At 30.5% G+C, this 18,663-nt stretch overlaps 2 protein-coding genes across 2 annotated transcripts; one reads left to right on the top strand and one right to left on the bottom strand.

Annotated features, from left to right (window-relative positions):
• The first annotated feature begins 8,084 nt into the window (after window positions 1-8,084).
• Window positions 8,085-9,989, top strand: LOC112708103 (xylose isomerase). The gene has a single exon (XM_025760240.3). The coding sequence runs from the start codon at window positions 8,344-8,346 to the stop codon at window positions 9,772-9,774; it is 1,431 nt and encodes a 476-aa protein (XP_025616025.1). The 5' UTR covers window positions 8,085-8,343; the 3' UTR covers window positions 9,775-9,989.
• A 737-nt stretch (window positions 9,990-10,726) lies between these two features.
• LOC112708492 (protein MHF1 homolog) lies at window positions 10,727-12,268 on the bottom strand. The gene is made up of 4 exons (XM_025760633.2): window positions 12,010-12,268; window positions 11,816-11,887; window positions 11,097-11,177; window positions 10,727-11,018 (listed from the first exon to the last, which is right to left on the bottom strand). Exons 1-4 carry the CDS (start codon window positions 12,155-12,157, stop codon window positions 10,894-10,896), a joined length of 426 nt encoding a protein of 141 aa, XP_025616418.1. The 5' UTR covers window positions 12,158-12,268; the 3' UTR covers window positions 10,727-10,893.
• Between the last annotated feature and the right edge of the window lie 6,395 nt (window positions 12,269-18,663).

Here is an 18,663-nt window from a genome sequence, read left to right as displayed (position 1 = left end):
TTTGTACTCAATGGGTTTCCTTGCTTTTTCTTTTTTAATTTTACAATTTAATTTTTTATAATATAATCAAAAAGATAAAAAATATTAGGATACTTTATTCATGATGAAGCTTATAATTGCATTGAAATATTTGACCAACCAGCATAGGACATAATACATGCTAAATAATGAGTAACATTTTAAATTAGTCTTTAGTTTTTTTTAATATTAGATAAATTAATTAGTATTCAATAATAAAAAGATCATTATTTTTATTTTTATAAAAAATATGGTTAAAGGATTAAATTATTTTAAATTCTAACAATTAGGAGACTAATTTATTTTTTATTTTGTTTATACTAATTTATCTAATATCTAAAGTATCAAGTTCTAGTTTTTCAATTATTTTTCTTAATGAAAAATAATTTATTCAAAACAAAAAATATTAACTACCATAGTCTACCTAACCTACAGTGAGCCCTTTGCTTTTTCTTTACTAGCTTTCACCTCCACGTGTCCTTCCAAATTGCTATTGAAATAGATATTGCCCTAACTTAAGTATCACATAACAAAAATGTTAGTTGCACATAAAGAATAATTATTATATATTTGTATATAAATATATATTTTTAAATTTATTTTTAATATATATTTTTTAAATATATTTTATTTAAATAATTAATTTAGTAACTAATTTTTTGTATATATGTAATATAATTGATTTGGTAACTAATTGTTATTAAATAGAATAAGAAAAATGAATAATGAATTATTAAGTAAATTACAATATAAGATTAGATATTTATATAAAATATTTTTACATTGGCAACCCATAAAATTTAACCTAAATTTGAATAATTGCAAATTATTTAAATAATGTTTGTAAAAAAATAAAATAAAATCATGTAAGAGGGATGATAGAAGCATCAAGCTTGTTTAAGTTTGAAAAAGGGAAAGAAAATGAAAAGGAAGAAAGTAAGGGGGAGGGTTTAATTAAAAAAGTATTAAATGAAGGGAAAAGATGGGGTTTGGTCTGTGGGTTAGGGGTCAAAGGAAAAGAGTGAGGAAATGGAGTGGGGAATTGTGGAATTTTGCTAAGGACAGAGGAGGCATACCCTATTTGGGTCCCACAAATTTTAATCATCTCCTAATGCAATCTAAACAGGGAACATCTACTAGGGACCCACAACCCTACACCCTATTCTCTTTACAGCTTTGATTTGATTTTGCTTAATCTTAATCTTTATTATTATTATTATTATATTAGATTACATTAGATTAGATGAATGATTGATTTTTCTTGTAAGTTATACAAAATATTAATTATTAAATGGAATTTTTTTTAAGTTTTAACAAATTGATTAATTATTTGTTTGTATTTAGTATTTTAAAAATATTTATAGAATGTATTATTTTTGTATGAATAAAGTAATAAATAAATTTCTAAAAATTTATACTTCAAATATATTAATTTTAAAAAAATATTAATAAAATTTTTTGGAATAACTGATATAAATATATTATCTTTAAATTAATCCCTATAATTAAAGTAGACGGTCTTAATTTGAATTAATTTATTCATATTTACTGTCGTTGAAAATTTTCTTAATATTTTTTTCTTTCAAAAATTAATATATCCAAAATATTATTATTCAAAAATTTATTTGTCATCTTATTCTTCTCATGTTAGATGCAATATTACTAAAGTCAATAAGAATATCCCTTTTTTCTAAGTTTTAAAGCAATTACATATTTAAAGTGTCAATTTTTATTATTCATTTGATGCTCTTGTAGAATCTATATTAGATTGGAATTTACTTTGTCTCAATATTAAGATTCATACTTGGCATGGTTGAGCAATTTTTTTTTTTTTTTGAGATAATCCTTTTTACAAATTAAGATGCCTATACTTTTGGTTTATTTATTTATATTCTTATTGTAACGTTAATATATTATTATTATTATCTAATCATTTACTCAATATTATTAATTAGCTTATGAGTTTATAATAATATTTTCAGCCAATATCAATCATTTTTAAAATTATTTTTTGATATTAAATTATTAATCCAAAATCTTAAATCTTCAAATCTGGATTTTAATTTTAAATTTTGAAAAAAGAGATAGAAATTTTAAAGTTAAAAAAATTAATCAATATTAACTAATTAAAAAATAATTTCCTATACATGTTCTTAATTTGTTAGTAGCTTCTCAAATGAAAACTACCATAGATGGCAATGCCAAATTGCCAATAAAAAACTATGTAAATGCGATGCACTTGAGGTATTGGGTTCCCACCTTTATATTGGCACTTGAGTTCATTGTTCCATATGACCAATATATTGGCACTTGAGGTATTGGGTTCCCACCTTTATAGTAGACCTATTAAAGATTGGCATAGTGCTCAGGGGCGGAGTTACATACTCACCAAGGGGCGACGGTCCCCCTAATTTTAATTTTTTTATATGTAAGTTATATGTAAATTTTAGTTTAGTCCTCCTTAAAATTTTAGTTTAATTATTGTATAAATATTTTTAGTCCCCTCTAATATTTTATCTAGTTCCGTTCCTGATAGTGTTTTTGTAAAATTAAAAAGCTTTTTACATTGATCGATAGATGTCTACTAACCTAACAAAATCTGGTGACTTAGAGATGCATGATTTGATTAAAGAAATGGGGAAACACATTGTCATTCAGGAATCTCCAAATGATCCTAGCAAGCGTAGTATCAATCTTGTTCTTATTCAAAACAAAGTAAGCGTAGCTGTTTCCACTTACCTTATTTTGAGTAAGAACAAGATTGATGTCCTCATAACCCCGCAACCTACTACGCTTGCTAGGATCGTTTGGCGATTCTTGCATGACAATGTGTTTCCTCATTGCTTCAATCAAATCATGCATCTCCAACTCACCAGATTTTGTTACGGTTAATAGACATCTATCGATTAATGTGAAAAGCTCTTTAATTTTGCAAGAGCACTATGCCAATCTTTAATTGGTCTACTATAAAAGTGAAATTTGGACAGTGTACAAGAATTGGGATAGAAATTGGGAGAATGATAATTATGACAAATGTCAAATGGTAAAAATTATTTCAGACTTCTCCAAAGAAAATGGGATAAGAGTTGCTAAACTAGAAGAGGTGCATAATTGTGTAACATTTTTCTGGAGGCAAAAACATGAGGGCTTTGATCTATGTTTTACTGTTTTTGAAGCAGATATGCATAGGTTTTCTCATCAAGTTATAGCTTATAGAGTTCCTGGAATTGAAATGTATGGTATTCCTGAGGATAGTTGGCATCTTGAACCTCAAGCAATACCTAACTAGTAGAAATTAGAAATTATTCTAGCTGCAGTATCTTGTATTAAGGATGAGACAACTTCTAATGTATCTTAAATGCATTCTCTATCTTATGTTTTTGAAACTAATTATGATGACTTATGTTAGCATTATCTGGAAAGGAAGCACTTGATCTATTATTCTTTTTGTTCTCACAAAATTCCTACATTAACAATTCAAGTCACTTCATCTAATAAGTAATAACTCATTAGCTTCATTATATTATTCTTTTTGTTTTCCATATATAGCTCCTCTTGTTAAACCCAATGAGTGGTTCAATGAGTTCATTGTATTTATTGATTTTAATCAGGTTTCACATTAAATGTCACAATGGATGAATAAACTTAGGTCAATAACACCTACTTTTAGTTATATATTATATAATAATTAATAACCAACAGACTCGTTCATCAATTTCCCTTCCTAATCAACTTAGAATCTGCCTAGTTTATGTCAAAGGTTACAACAAAAGTGTAATGCAACACAATCTTTCCTCGGAAACTTTTCAAACATCTAGACCGACGACTAAAATTTTTTCATATCAACATCACAAAATTCATAACAATAATTAACAAAGGTAAATACCATAATATTTGTTAAATAACATTCAACTTGTAAACATCAAGTTTATCAAGGAGGAATTTCTACAACTGAAACAGATAAGGGATAGATTGTAAAATATCAAAGTTTAAACAATTTTATTTTAATATTATAAGGACCTAAGTAAATATTAAGTTAAATTTAGTAAAGGGGTGCTTGTAGTATAATCAAACCTAAAAGTTACTATAATCTTGTTAGGTCCTACAAATACGTAGCAAGCCTTCTCAAAAGAGATACATATATTGGAGATCCTTTCAGAGATGTTTTCTTGATCCTTATTCTCTTCCATGATCCCCAACCCCAAGGCATGTTCTATACAATTGTTAGATCTGTTGGGAATAAGACACCATTCCTCTTTGAGAAAACACCTTTGACAGAGAAATAAAATAGACACAATCACAACACAAAAATTTAACGTGAAAATTTCAATTATCGGAGAAAAAACCACGGCCGTTGTCAAATGACAACCAGAGAATATCACTATGTGAAAATTGTTACAACACATAGACTTCTTTCTCTCTAACACCGGCATCCCAGTACACCCACACTCTCTCAAAGCAAATATCTAACTACACCTCACAACACTCTCTAATCAAAGAGTATAGAGGAAAAGAACAATCAGATACAAGCTTAAAGTGTTTCCGACTGATGCAAAAACAAATGGAGAACTTAGCCTCATATTTATAGCCTAGGCCACCCACTCCATTTGCTATCCTAAGCAATGTGGGACTAATTCAACCAAATCCTAACAATCTCCACCTTGATTGAAATAGTCACACATCTTCAGCTTCCATTGTCAACACCGACAATTCTTTGCTGCCATTGTCTATACCGACAATCATAGTTCAGAGAACTATCATACTCCACCATGAAAGTATACTCACTTGGAATTAGACCACTCCAAGCATTTCGCCTTGGTACAGATCGAAACCTTGCTGAAAATTCATGGTGCAACTTCCAAATTGGCTTTTCCTGGAAGTTCTTCAGCCATCGACCTAACTCTGCCACACACCTTGCATCTCAACACCAACCAATGCCCGTGTGCAATTGTGGACCCGATTGCCACAACTTATCCTTATCCATGGCAGTGCGGTAATACCATGAGGATACTTCTTGTCTTCTAGAGAACATCATCTTCTCTCATAGAGAGAGCAACCAAAGATCTTCTCCTTCAACGCCTTGTGCAAACCTGATTGTATCAACACATCCTTGACTTGTATTTGCCACAAGCCAAAATTGATTCTTTCATCAAATTTCTCTATTTCAAGCTTCACAGCACTTGAATATCCTGACATTGTTGCAACCGTATACTGGAATAGTATAACTCAACTGTAGACTGTGCACTAGGAAGGGTCCCTAAGAAAGAGAGGTGGGTCACAATGGACACACTTAAATACCAGGTCTTTCCTTAGTCAGAACCTTTCCAAACTGCACTCTCACAGTGTCACACTGCCTTCCAGCAACAACAACAGCAACCAAAGATCAACTTCAAGCCACAGGACAAAATTCCTTTCTGATGTGGAAGGTTAGACTAGGCTGCAACCACAGAGCATACTAAGAATAAATTCTACCAAACTGAAGCTCTGGTACCACTTGATGGGAATAAGACACCATTCCCCCTTGAGAAAACACCTTTGACAGAGAAATAAAATAGACACAATCACAACACAAGAATTTAACGTGGAAACTCCAATTACCGGAGAAAAAACCACGGCCGTTGTCAAATGACAACTAGAGAATATCACTATGTGAAAATTGTTACAACACATAGACTTCTTTCTCTTTAACACCGGCACCCCAGTACACCCACACTCTCTCAAAGCAAATATCTAACTACACCTCACAACACTCTCTAATCAAAGAGTACAGAGGAAAAGAAAAATCAGATACAAGCTTAAAGTGTTTCCGACTGGTGCAAAAACAAATGGAGAACTTAGCCTCATATTTATAGCCTAGGCCACCCACTTTATTTGCTATCCTAAACAATATGGGACTAATTCAACCAAATTCTAACAAGATCTGCACTGCTTGCACAACTTGAACTCCTCCAGGTCTTTTATCATATTTGCCAACACGTGGGGTTTAATACACACTTAAAAGGAATCAAATATAACAATGATTAGTTTAAATATCTTATATATATATATGATTATATCTCTATTTTCTCATTTTACCAATTTTATTAGTTTGTTTGGATTTTTTTATTAAAAAAATATTTTTTAAAAATATTTTTATTAAATTTTAAATATATTTAGATACATTTTTTTTCAATAATATTTTTATTAGAAAAACAAAGCCAACAATATTTTGTTTCTAAAAGAAGAAAAACCAAAAGAAATTTTTAATATTTTAAATTCTTTAAAAAAAGATTCAAATATAAAATCATTTTTTACTAATTTTTTAAAGAAATAAAAAGATAAAATCATTTTTTCAAAAGAGAATTTAAACTAATCCTTGTTTTAGAAAAATCATTTGATCTATCAAAATTTTAACTTTAAATTAAAAGAGTAATACTAAAATCTGTCATATTATGTGTATGTAAAAAAATTAATTATTAAAATAATTATTTATATAAATATATATTAAAATATAAAATATATATTAAAAATAAATTAATCAATATACATACAAAATGTACATAGTATTTTTTTTAATATGTACATAGTATTGTTTAACCAATATATATATAAAATGTGAGATCGTAATATATAGTTGGATTTTTAAAATATTATATAAATTATACATGTTATAACACTTTATAACAAAATAATTTAACGAAAAAAAAACATCAACATTCCACGGCTGGCGGAGAAATACACACCTCCATGGAACCATATCCCGCATTCCCGCTCAAATAAGAGACAAGTCAAAACAAAGCATCGAAGTTTAGCTTTATTCATCAAGTGAGAAAATTTAAATATAATTCTGTGTTGTAAAATAAATAAAAATAAATAAATATAAAAATAAAAATAAAATAAAAATAATTTTATTAATATTCTTTAATATTTGTATCTCATTATAATTAAAATTTTATAACCTACTTATAATAAATAATACACTCATTATAATATTATATTAATCGCTCTTTGCAAATTTAAAACATACATGTTGATTTGTTATTTATTTCAGTTGATATCAAATGTACGGCCTATTTATAGGTATAGATTGGTTGTTTTTTTATTCGGTCAGTGGGTTGGACAATTTCTAATTTTAAGTATACAATACATTCATAAAATTCTAGACTTTAGTAATAGAAAAAGAATAAAATGCTATCTGAGTTAAAGTTCTTCGGCATAATTTGGTTTGTGATACACAAATAACAATAACACAATAATAAAATTAAGAGAGTACATAAAAATAATTATATTTTTTATTCAATTGAAAATAAAAAATAACTAATTGTGTATATACACAAAAATAAAACAAATGACAGAATTTTAAATTTTAAATTACGCTAACAAACAATAGAATTCTAAATTTTAAACTTTTTTATGTTTCTGAAGGTGGTTAATTACCCACAAACCGAAAGATGGTATATATTGGTATCCAGAATTGGATTTGGATTCAAATTTTTTAAATTTTAAATTTTATTTTAGAAGATAAAGTATTATCTATTATCATTTATTTCATAGATGAGATTGAAAAAGAAAATATGAGAGAAAAAACATTCAATGGTAAGCGATCTCATTTTATTCTCTAAAATAAAAATTTAGAATTGAGAGGATTTAAATTTTCAAGAACTAGGATAGAGCCTAGTTGAGACCATAGAGAGCCACACCCCCAAATTTTTTATAAAAAAATTAGTAATACTATTTTAAAAAATAAAAAATAGTTTAATTGACTCAAATATTTTACTGAAGTTTCCAAGTTTAATTCTTATCTCTTATTTTTGTTGTTCAATAATTTTTAGTTTTAAACATTAAAAATATAATAGATTTAGACTGAATTCGGTAGATCTTTATTAGCTTTCATAACACATCAAAATTAAAAAATAAAACAAATCAAATAAAAAAAGTTATCTAACAAAATAAAATAAGAATAAAAAAAATCATCTAACAATCAAATCAAATAAAAAAAGTTATCTAATAAAAAAAGATAAGAATAAAAAAAATTCCCTAACAAAAATAAAAGATAAAAACCATCCTTATAAAAACACGCTGCTGCTAGCAGTTTTTCTATTCAATTTCGTAACTTTCTATTCAACAAGTGAACCTCTCTCCATTTTTAGGTTCAAATATAAAAAATTAGGTTTTTTTTTTTTCAACTTTAGGTGTTTCCAATCTCTATCTCGTTTTGCCAATTTGCTTCCTCATAGCTCAATTCTCTGTTGCTCTCTTTGGCAGCTGAATCTTCACTCCTCTCTCTCTACCTGCATCATTCTCTACGCTGTCTTCCTGCAAGGTATTTGCTTGAAATCCATCAAAATGAAAACGTGGGGAATATTGCTGCTCCTTCTTTGCTTACAAGCCGTCACTTATGCAGTGATTGGTGAATCTCAAACTTGCCCTGCTGAAAATGTCGGTAAATGTGACGATTCAGATTGGGAGGGTGAATTCTTTCCTGGCATTAACAAAATCAAATATGAGGGTCCCTCTAGCAAGAATCCGCTTTCATTTAAATGGTACAACGCAGAAGAAGAAATTCTTGGGAAGAAAATGAAGGATTGGTTCAGATTTAGTGTTGCATTTTGGCATACATTCCGTGGAACAGGTGCAGACCCGTTTGGTGCACCTACCAAGTACTGGCCGTGGGAAGATGGTACCAATTCTTTGAAAATGGCTAAAAGAAGAATGCGAGCAAACTTTGAGTTTATAAACAAACTTGGAGTTGATTGGTGGTGCTTCCATGACCGTGATATAGCCCCTGATGGAGAAACTCTGGAGGAAGCTAATGCAAACTTGGATGAAGTGGTTGCCCTTGCCAAAGAGCTTCAGATGCAGAGTAATAAAAAAGTTCTATGGGGAACTGCTCAATTGTTTATGCATCCTCGTTACATGCATGGTGCTGCTACTAGCTCTGAGTTAGGTGTATATGCATATGCTGCTGCACAAGTGAAGAAAGCCTTGGAGGTCACACATTATTTGGTGGGAGAAAATTATGTTTTCTGGGGTGGCCGTGAGGGTTATCAATCCCTATTGAACACGGATATGGAACGAGAACTTAATCATTTGGCTAGGTTCTTTGAAGCTGCTGTTGCATACAAGAAGAAGATTGGATTCAATGGGACACTGCTGATTGAACCCAAGCCACAAGAACCTACAAAACACCAGTATGACTGGGATGCTGCAACCACCGCTAATTTCTTGCGCAAGTATGGACTTATAGGGGAATTCAAACTCAACATTGAGTGCAACCATGCCACCTTATCGGGACATAGTTGTCACCATGAACTTGAAACTGCAAGGATTAATGGACTATTGGGTAATATTGATGCAAACACTGGTGATCCTCAAGTTGGTTGGGACACAGATCAGTTTCTTGTGGATATTCAAGAAGCAACAATGATTATGCTCAGTGTGATTAGAAATGGTGGAATTGCGCCAGGCGGATTCAACTTTGATGCCAAATTGCGGAGAGAGAGCACAGATGTTGAAGACTTGTTCATTGCCCACATCATCGGTATGGATACAATGGCCCGCGGCCTCAAGAATGCTGCTACGCTAATTGAGGACGGTACTCTAGCTGAGCTTGTTCGGAAGAGATACCAGAGTTTTGACACTGAAATTGGTGCTCAAATAGAGGCTGGTAAAGCTGACTTTGACTTCTTGGAGAAGAAAGCTAAGGAATGGGGAGAACCCAAGGTTGCTTCAGCCAAACAAGAGCTAGCTGAGATGATTCTCCAGTCTGCGTTGTGAGAATAAAATCGTTAGCATCCTCCTCGGTTGGCAAAACCTGCTAGTTTCCGCAGGGGACGACTGACGAGACGTTACGTTAGCGAATTTATGTGAATCCTAGTCGGCTTGTCGTAGACTCCTAGTAATAATTAGGTCCATTAGGTATCTGTTTTATTTTATCTATTAAATATTATCTATTGTGCATATATAAGGAGGACAACCCTTTCTGTGTCCAATTCTCTTGCGTTTTTTTATTTAAATTAAATAAATATAATATTTACTAAAATAAATAAACATTTAAATAGTTACGAAAATACAACTTTAGTTATATTTCGGATGTTGAAGGAATGTCGAAAAACATGAGCTGATCTTAGAATCTTAGATGCACAGATCCAGTTCTGTGATAGGCTGGATATGAGTCATATTTCGGATGCACTCGTAATATGTACATACGCTGATATCGGATACTGAATATCCGAGATAAGTGCATTTCGTGTTTGGGGTTTCTGCATCCGAGATAAATGCAATTGTGGTGGATAGGGACTCAACATCCGAGATAAGGGCATTAGCTATATATAAGTCACAGCATCCGTAATTTAAACCATTTTTTCAAGTTTTGTGAGTTTCTGGACTGTGTTAAATCGAGTTCCTTCACAAAATATGGCCTCCCAATAATATATCTTTGAGGAGGACATCAACAGACTCAATAATATTTGGCACATAATTGTAGTGTTAGACTTTGAAGTTAGTTTAATCTTTTTTATTGTTAGTTAATAATAGGTTTAGATGTTTAGTCTTTAGTAACTTAGTTAGTAGAATGGGTATAGTGAGTTGACAAAGTTTAAAGAATTACATTGGTTTATTTGATATATCTGGGATCGTTGTATGAGTTGTATAATTGATTATAATTATTTAAGTTAAATAAATAAAATAAGTACCTAATTGTGAGTTAAGTTAAAGAAATAAAATAAAAAAAAACTCTGGTTGAACCTGTTAGAACAATAAATTCCATTGTACAAGAACAAGAACATGTAGAGGAAAGAGATAGAGTACCAAAAATTATGGAAAATTTGAGGCCAAGATTTAAAAAAGAATACCAAATATGTTCAACGTACTATGTATTTATATCAGACGTGTGCACTAGATGGTTGCTTTATCATTCTTCTTGGCCTCTTTCTTTCGCTTCCTCTCAGATGAAGGATCTCTCGCTTTTAAATCGTTGGAGAATGTCCTCAAATAACTAGACACATGTTCATTTCGATGTGCTGAATGAAACCAAAATACATGAGATTAAAGAACAAGGACAGTTCACCCTGAAATCAGTCAAAGAAAATGATACTTACCAGAAAGTATGACATCTTCCATGTTCACACATTTACGATTTGCATGCTGTGCAAATAGCTGAAGATCCTTGGCTAGCCCCTCTGCACACAGAACATATTCTCTAACTCAATTCATCAATTCAAGAAAAATATCAATATTGTGTATCCTTGAACAATAAGCGTAAAGGTGATTTTAAAAAAGCTAAGAAAATTTAATAACCTGAGTCCCCAATCCTGCCTAATAATGCGAATTACTTGTTCCAAATTAAAGAGACTCTTCGCACCTCAATACGCATTATACAGCACTGAATATGAACTTAATTTTGACATTCTATCTAGGTATCTTACAATGCGAAGTAGTTCTTCTAAAAGTTCAACAGTTTTCAGTAACATATAATTAATTGAATAACCATAAATTTTGTGAAGTGATTGTGCATAACAACTGAATCCTCGTCTGATCTCTCAAAAGTTACTAATCAAGAAAAATTCAAAAGCACATTTCAGATTCCGGAGTCCATTACAGCCATCCCTAACAGTTATTTAGTTAGTCCTGAATCTGATTACCTATAACTGCATGAAATGAATCTCATGGATAACTCAAAATCTCTAATGATAAAAAACTAACTGTATAACATTGAGTTATTATTCACTCTTTCAATTTTCAAAGGTACCAATATAACGTGGATTATTATGCAGAAAATCATAATTAGTGAAAGCAATAACTGATAAAAGTTACTCACCGGTGAATTTGTATGCCAAATCAGCGATGCAAGAGACTAGTACTTTAGATATTTCCATGCCGTTCTTACTTGCTGCAAATCGACGTTTATGAATTATCAGGAACTCGAATTTTCCGAAAATTCGTTGAAATTAAGTAACAAAGATTCAATTGAAGAGATCGCGTAGTGTGTGGAAACTGAATTAAAGGTTTTACCTTCGGATTCGGCGATGGAGATGGCGGAGAGTCTGAACCTATCGCGCAAGAGCTTCGCTTCGGAGTCATGTTCTTGTTGTTGTTCTTCTTGTTCTTCTCCTCTTTCGATTTCGCTGCTGCTACCACACAGTACGCGATCCGTTGCCATTTGCTTCTTCGAGTTTCGATTTCTGGGATTTGTTTTCTTTTCTGGCGCTCTTTCTGTTTTGGAATGGAGGGAAATGAAAATTGCCCCCCCCCCCCCCCCCTCTCTCTCTCTGATAATGGGCCTCAACTGCTCTTTTAAATAATTAATTCTTGGGCCGGACTGACGGAGAAAGTGATTGATAAAACGGAAGGACTTGAGTATATTTTTAAAAGCCATACTGAAAATACACCCAAATTGTCACCGACAAAAATATACATTAACAAAAAATATCTTTAAATAATTTTAAAATGCGATAAAATATCCAATAATAATGTATTTTCAAAAAAAAAATAAATATTGAATTTTGAAGTGATTTTTTATAAGTATTATTAGAAAAAAGGGATATTTTTATTTTTAAAATTTAGTAATTTTTTGTTAAGCATATATTTTTTGTATGTTTTTTTGTCGACAACCAATAATACTTTTAAAAAATCATAAAAATTATATACTTAGTAAAAAATTATCAAAATTTAAGAATGCTAATATCTCATTTTTCTAATCATATTTGCAAAAAATCGCATCAAAATTTAATCTCTAAAGTACTTTTTGAGAAATATATTTTTATTGTTAGATAATTTTGTCTCGTTTTTGAGAAATATAATTTTGAGTAGTGTTAAATGAGACTGTCTCTCTATTTAAGCAGTTCTTTTATTTTATTTGTTTTATTTTTTCTTTTACTTAATTTATTTCAGTCACCAAACAAAAATTATCTAAAGACATTTTTGTTAATAACAAAATTTAAGTACATTTTTGTCAATAACAAAATTATTCGAATGTATTTTTAGTAGTTTATTCTTTAAAAAAATGACAAAAGATAAATATTTTTTTATGTTCTTAAATCTTAACTAAAAAAGTTAATTCATGTTATTAAAACTTTTTTTATGTTTGAACTACTTTTTAAAATTAAAATAATAAATAATTCAATACTATACCAGTTTCAAAGTATGTCATATCTTTATATAGGGTGTCTTTTTCTTTTGAAAGTTATTAAGTTGAGATTAACCCTAATCGATTTAAAATATGGGTTAATTGAAGAAATGTCCTTAATTTATATTTTAGGTTATTTAGAAAGATAAAATTCTCAAAGTGACTTGATAAAACTCTTAATTTATGTTTTATGATAGAGGATATAAATTATAATTAATAGATAGACAATGACAAAATTTTTATATTTAAGATATAATTTATTTATATAAAATTATAAATTATATTCATGTTATTTGTATCAACTCATAAACTTGAAGTCGAAATAACTCAGCAAATTTTTGTTAAATTAAATTTGTTTTACAAATACACTCGATTATTAACAAATTTAATTATAAACCGAACTTAATTTTTATAAGTCGAGTTTAAATTTGACATAATTCATTTTAGTTCGACTCACTTCCAAGTCTCAGCCTCTGTGATTCGAACCGTGCAGAAAAATGGTAATACCACCCGAACTTGCGGGTACGGGATATCCACTCCGCCCCAACCCACTCGGAGTGGGTAATTATCTGTCCTGCACTGGAGGCGAATTTTTTTGTGGGGTGGATTCTTGTGCGGTGCGGGACGGGTCGGGTTTGGGTAATACCCGTCCCAGTGTATATATAATATATAATTTTAATATATAATATGTGTAATATATGTAAACTAATTAGTAAAATAATTGATAACATTATATCAATTTTACTTTAATTTATGTTATGTATGTGATGATAGTTATATAAATTTTAAAATTTTATTTTATTTGTTGAATTTTAATAATTTTGAGACAGGTAGAGGCAGAACAGATACCCGCAGGATGGATTAAAGTTCAACTTTTTACTACTCGTGGATAACAGTGTGACAGATTCTATACGAATTATTGTAGGGTGAGACAGGGTCGGATAGAGTAAAAATCTGCCCCTAGTAAAAATCTGCCCCTACCTGCACCCCGTTGCCATCCCTAAAGCATGCAGTTTGAAATTTTTTTTCTCTTCATCATCAAGTAGTTGCTACTCTTTTTTTTGTATTAAAATGGGCCGATTGTCAAAAAAAAAAAAGCTAAGTACAAACTACTGGAGATAAAAAAAACTAAGTACTTAATTAATTTGGGTTGGTCGAGTGGTCAACTCACTCGTCCGTTTAAGTAAGTGTTGGGGATTCGAATTCCGCCTTGTGCATGCAGCAATTCATTGGCCAGCGACAGACCCTTAAATGAAGCTCAGATTCACAACAGATTAGTTCTTGACTTGTCAGATTAAAAAATACCTAAGGCAACTAAAAAAAACTAAGTACTTATTATTATTTATTAGTTTATTATTATTATACAACAAAACTCATAGAACAGTCAAAAAAAAAAGAAAAAACTCATAGGGCAAAAGGGTAATGAGTTTCTTCATTTTTGTCAAACATGAAATAGGCTTGAATAATTATTTTTTTTTTCTGGACGTAACAACAAAAGTCCAGAGCAAATCACAAAAAACTCTCTATTCCCGGATAACCACTTTTAAATTTGGCAAATTCATTAACGCAAGTTGGCACAGATGGATGAGGGTCTGTGTCTCTTTAACCATCTCTCCTGGTTCGATATTTACTGGAGGATGAGAATGGAGCTTGTTTGTTTGTGAGAGTCGCCCACTTTGTGTGTCTCTACAGTACCCGAGGAATTAATCATTGAGCTTCCGGCCTGATGGATACCCTCGTGCAAACCAAAAAGAAAAAAGCTTCTGGCCTGATGGATACCCTCGTGCAAACTAAAAAGAAAAAAAAAATTCGACAAATTCTTTAGTATACCCTATCTAAAAACATCTACATATATAAATTTGTATTAGATGAGCTTCTAATTCTAACAAACTATAGTTTAAAAAATATAGTCTTCTCATCTTTATTTAAAAATTTTGGATTCAAGTATCACTTTTAATTTAAAAAAAAGACCACTTGAACCACATAATTATCGACATAATTCTTGCAATAGTGATCGGACACCTTTATAACTTTAGAATTATTAATAATCATTATTCAGACTAATTATTTTTTGTTTTTTGTTAGATTTATTCTCACTTATGTTTTTTTTTTTTGGCATCAAGATGAATAAATAAACTCACCAATTATTTTATGTTAAACAAAACTTTTTAAATACAGGAATAATCTAATTCTATATGGTGATACTTCTACAACTACTACCACTACTAATGATTTTCACAGCAATAATAATACTTATTATTAATATTTATAATATTAATAATAATAATCATAAATATTACTACTTTAACAATAACAATTTTAATTTTAATAGTAGTACAGATAACAAAATTTATAACAACCCTAATAATAATAATAATAATAATAATAATAATAATAATAATAATACTTAAAAGATAAATTACATTATTCATATTATTAACATTATGATTTAGTAATTTTTTACGATAATAATTAATCTAAAAGAAATAAATTATGCTGTCTAATCTACTAATAAGTATCATTGTTCTAAGGTGAATTTGTATTAGTACCATGTGTATCAGCGTTATGTTATTGGATGTGTTGAGATTTAAAAAAAATGTGTCAACATTAATTAAGTATGTGCAATTGCATAATAATACGGGTCCTCAAAGTGATTTATGGCATGGATGCTTTTATTGGGCTTGTGAAAGTATGAAAAATCTAAAGTCTGTATTTTAGAGAGTAGTTAGTTATTGTTCTCTTTGGGTCTTGGCCCCTTAATTTCACCGGAAAAAAAAAATAGTCTTCACTCTCTCGCTGGTTTTATTCGTTTGAACCGAAAACTCTATTAGCCGTTGACTAATTTACTATGGAGTAGTGGTAGTAGTTGTAACATGAACTACTATATAGAACTAGATCATTTTTCCATTTAAAAAAAAAGAAAATTACACAAAATAATTTGTGAGTCCATTTACCCATCTTAATCTCACAAAAAAAATATAAGTGAGAACAAATCCAACAAAAAAAAAATTCAGCTTGCTAATTAGTCTTAATAATACTTCTAGTGGGAGTTGAGGCTTTTGGATCAGTTGCACGAGACTTTGCGACCTGTAAGACTAGTAAATACTAAGGAGGATAGAGTGGTGTAGAAATATGATAAATTTGGTATTTTTTCGACTGACTCTTTTGTGCAAGTGTTACAAGAGGGAATGATTGGAGAGGATATCACCAGTTACAGCTTCACTAACTCCATTTGAAAAGGTTTAGTTCTACCAAAAGTAAAGCTGTTTATCTGGTTTGTATTGATAGACAGGGTGAACACGAAGAAAAGGCTGAGTCGGCTTGGGATTCTCAATCAGGATGACACGCGGTGTGTCTTATGCAACAGGGATGTTGAGCAGGTCTATCACTTATTTCTTGGATGCGATTTTGCCCGGTAGGTGTGGAATGCTTGGATATCAGTGTTTCGCCGACTATGGTCTCTTCCGGAATTGATGAAGGACCACTTTTTAAGTTGGACAAAAGAGCCGCGTAGAAAGGAGGATCGCAAGCAGCAATTGAGATGCTTCTGTGCGATCATCTGGAACATTTGGATGGAAAGGAATAAGAGGATATTTCATAATGAAAGCAAAGATGTCAAGAAAATCATCAATATGTCCTTGCTTAGCGATAAAGAGTGGGAAGGTGTGCGCTCTTCGTGTTGTTGATAGTTATGATGGAGATGACATGAAGAATCTTTTTATATTGTGTTTTTTCTAAGTGTTGTTCGTCTAATTATTTTTAAGTTTGCTCCATTCTTTTGTGTTGAGCTCCTTTATTTAAAAAAAAATTAGTCTTAATAATAGTCATTAACAATTCTAAAGTTATAAAAGCGTCTTACCATTATCATAGGAATCGGCGTTGTTAATTTTGAGGTTCTCGTAGTCTTTGTCTTCTACAAGGGACCATTGTCGTACAAGAAATTTATCCAATACAAATCTACATATGTAGATATTTTTAGACAATCTACACCTAAAAATTGACTTTCAAATTAAATTAGATAAAATTTCATACACTGAAACTAGGGCTGGAAGTGAGTCAAGCCAGCTCATGAGCTAGCTTGAGCTCGACTCGTTAATAGCTCGATAAGCTAAGCTCATGAGCTAGTGAGCCAAGTTTGAGCTTGGAACTGAGCTCATAAATTAAATGAGCCGAGCTTGAGCTTGGATAAGCTCAGCTCGTTAGCTCGTGAGCTGACTCGATTATATATATATTAATGATCTTAATTATTTAAAATTTTATATTTATTTTTTATATATACTTTTGATGTAGGACATAAATAAAAAATTTATAATTTATTGATAGATAACAATATATAAAATTGATCTTTTTAAATATTTTTTAAAATATATAAGTTATAATTTATTGATATAGAATTATAGATTATGTATTTATGTTTCTATTATTTGAGCCGGCTCGCGAGCTTTCGGTGAGTCGAGTTTGAGCTTAAGAAATAAGCTCGATTGTTAATTAGTCGAGTCGTGAGCCAAGCTCAATTTTTATGAGCCAAATTTGAGCTTGGTCTAGCTCGACTCAATTCCAGCCCTGTCTGAAACGAACTGGGACGTGAACACCAAAGAGAATAGAGACGCAAAAAAAATAGATATGCACTACTTAGTTAAGAGATCGAACTCCATGAATAATTAATTATTTGAGTTAAGTAAGATTTAGTCTTGGGTTTAATTTGTAGAATCTTCACTAACGCATTTCTCTCATTCAAAATCTTGGTTTAGCGATAGTTTTTATACTTTGCAACGAGTGTATTTGAGTTCAAATTTTTGTTAGTATTAACTACCAAATAATAGATAGAATCCTTAATATTATATGTATAAGTGTGACATAAAATAAACTTATAATATTTAAAATTAAAAACTATCCAATCTATCTAACATTTCTAACTAAAAAAATGTATTTTATATAGCCTTCGTCATTGATGCATCTCCTCTACCTCCAACACTGATAAAACAATGTGACAATTCAAATAAAATACCAATTAGTTTGCATATAGAAGGTGTAGATGATATATTTCCCTAAATAAAGTAGTGATGAAACAACTGAAACTTAAAATATCATAGAAATCGGAAAAATAAAGCGGTAATCAAAGTTTCCTAATATTTGTGAAACAAGTTATGCAATAATTCATGTTTTGAAGCATTGCTAAGTCACTTTAAGAACTTTATACTGGTGAATATGTTAATAATCAAAATCGTCTTTAAAAATATTTCGATTTCTATTTCAATTTTTGAAAGATAAAGTTAATTAAAATAATTTCTGAAAGATATGCGAGTTAATCACATTCGTCATTTTGTCATTTTTTTTTTGCTAAATTGACTAACGTTTGCTGACGTGTAACATTAATAGCCACTGTGACAGATCAAGAAAAACGACGCAGTTTTGATTGAATGCGCTTCTAACCCTAATGCGTCGTCGTTTTGTGTCCAGAAGAGATTTAAAACGTTGCAAAGTCTCACCCCATCTCATAACAACTATCTCTTTATGTTTGGCTCCAAAATGTTTCGTCT

The sequence above is a fragment of the Arachis hypogaea genome, chromosome 8, assembly GCF_003086295.3.
Source record: "Arachis hypogaea cultivar Tifrunner chromosome 8, arahy.Tifrunner.gnm2.J5K5, whole genome shotgun sequence".
NCBI classification, from domain to species: Eukaryota; Viridiplantae; Streptophyta; class Magnoliopsida; order Fabales; family Fabaceae; genus Arachis; species Arachis hypogaea.
The sequence above is the reverse complement of the archived record's forward strand: the minus strand, read 5'-3'. Positions and strand labels throughout refer to the sequence as shown.

Bases quoted from the DNA above. Each gene is read 5' to 3' on its own strand.
- LOC112708103 (XM_025760240.3), top strand. From the start codon at position 8,344: ATGAAAACGTGGGGAATATTGCTGCTCCTTCTTTGCTTACAAGCCGTC.
- LOC112708492 (XM_025760633.2), bottom strand. From the start codon at position 12,157: ATGGCAACGGATCGCGTACTGTGTGGTAGCAGCAGCGAAATCGAAAGA. The intron at 11,888-12,009 runs GTAAAACCTTTA...GTCGATTTGCAG, and splicing joins CTCCATCGCCGAATCCGAAG to CAAGTAAGAACGGCATGGAA. The intron at 11,019-11,096 runs GTAAGTATCATT...GGTTTCATTCAG, and splicing joins GGAAGATGTCATACTTTCTG to CACATCGAAATGAACATGTG.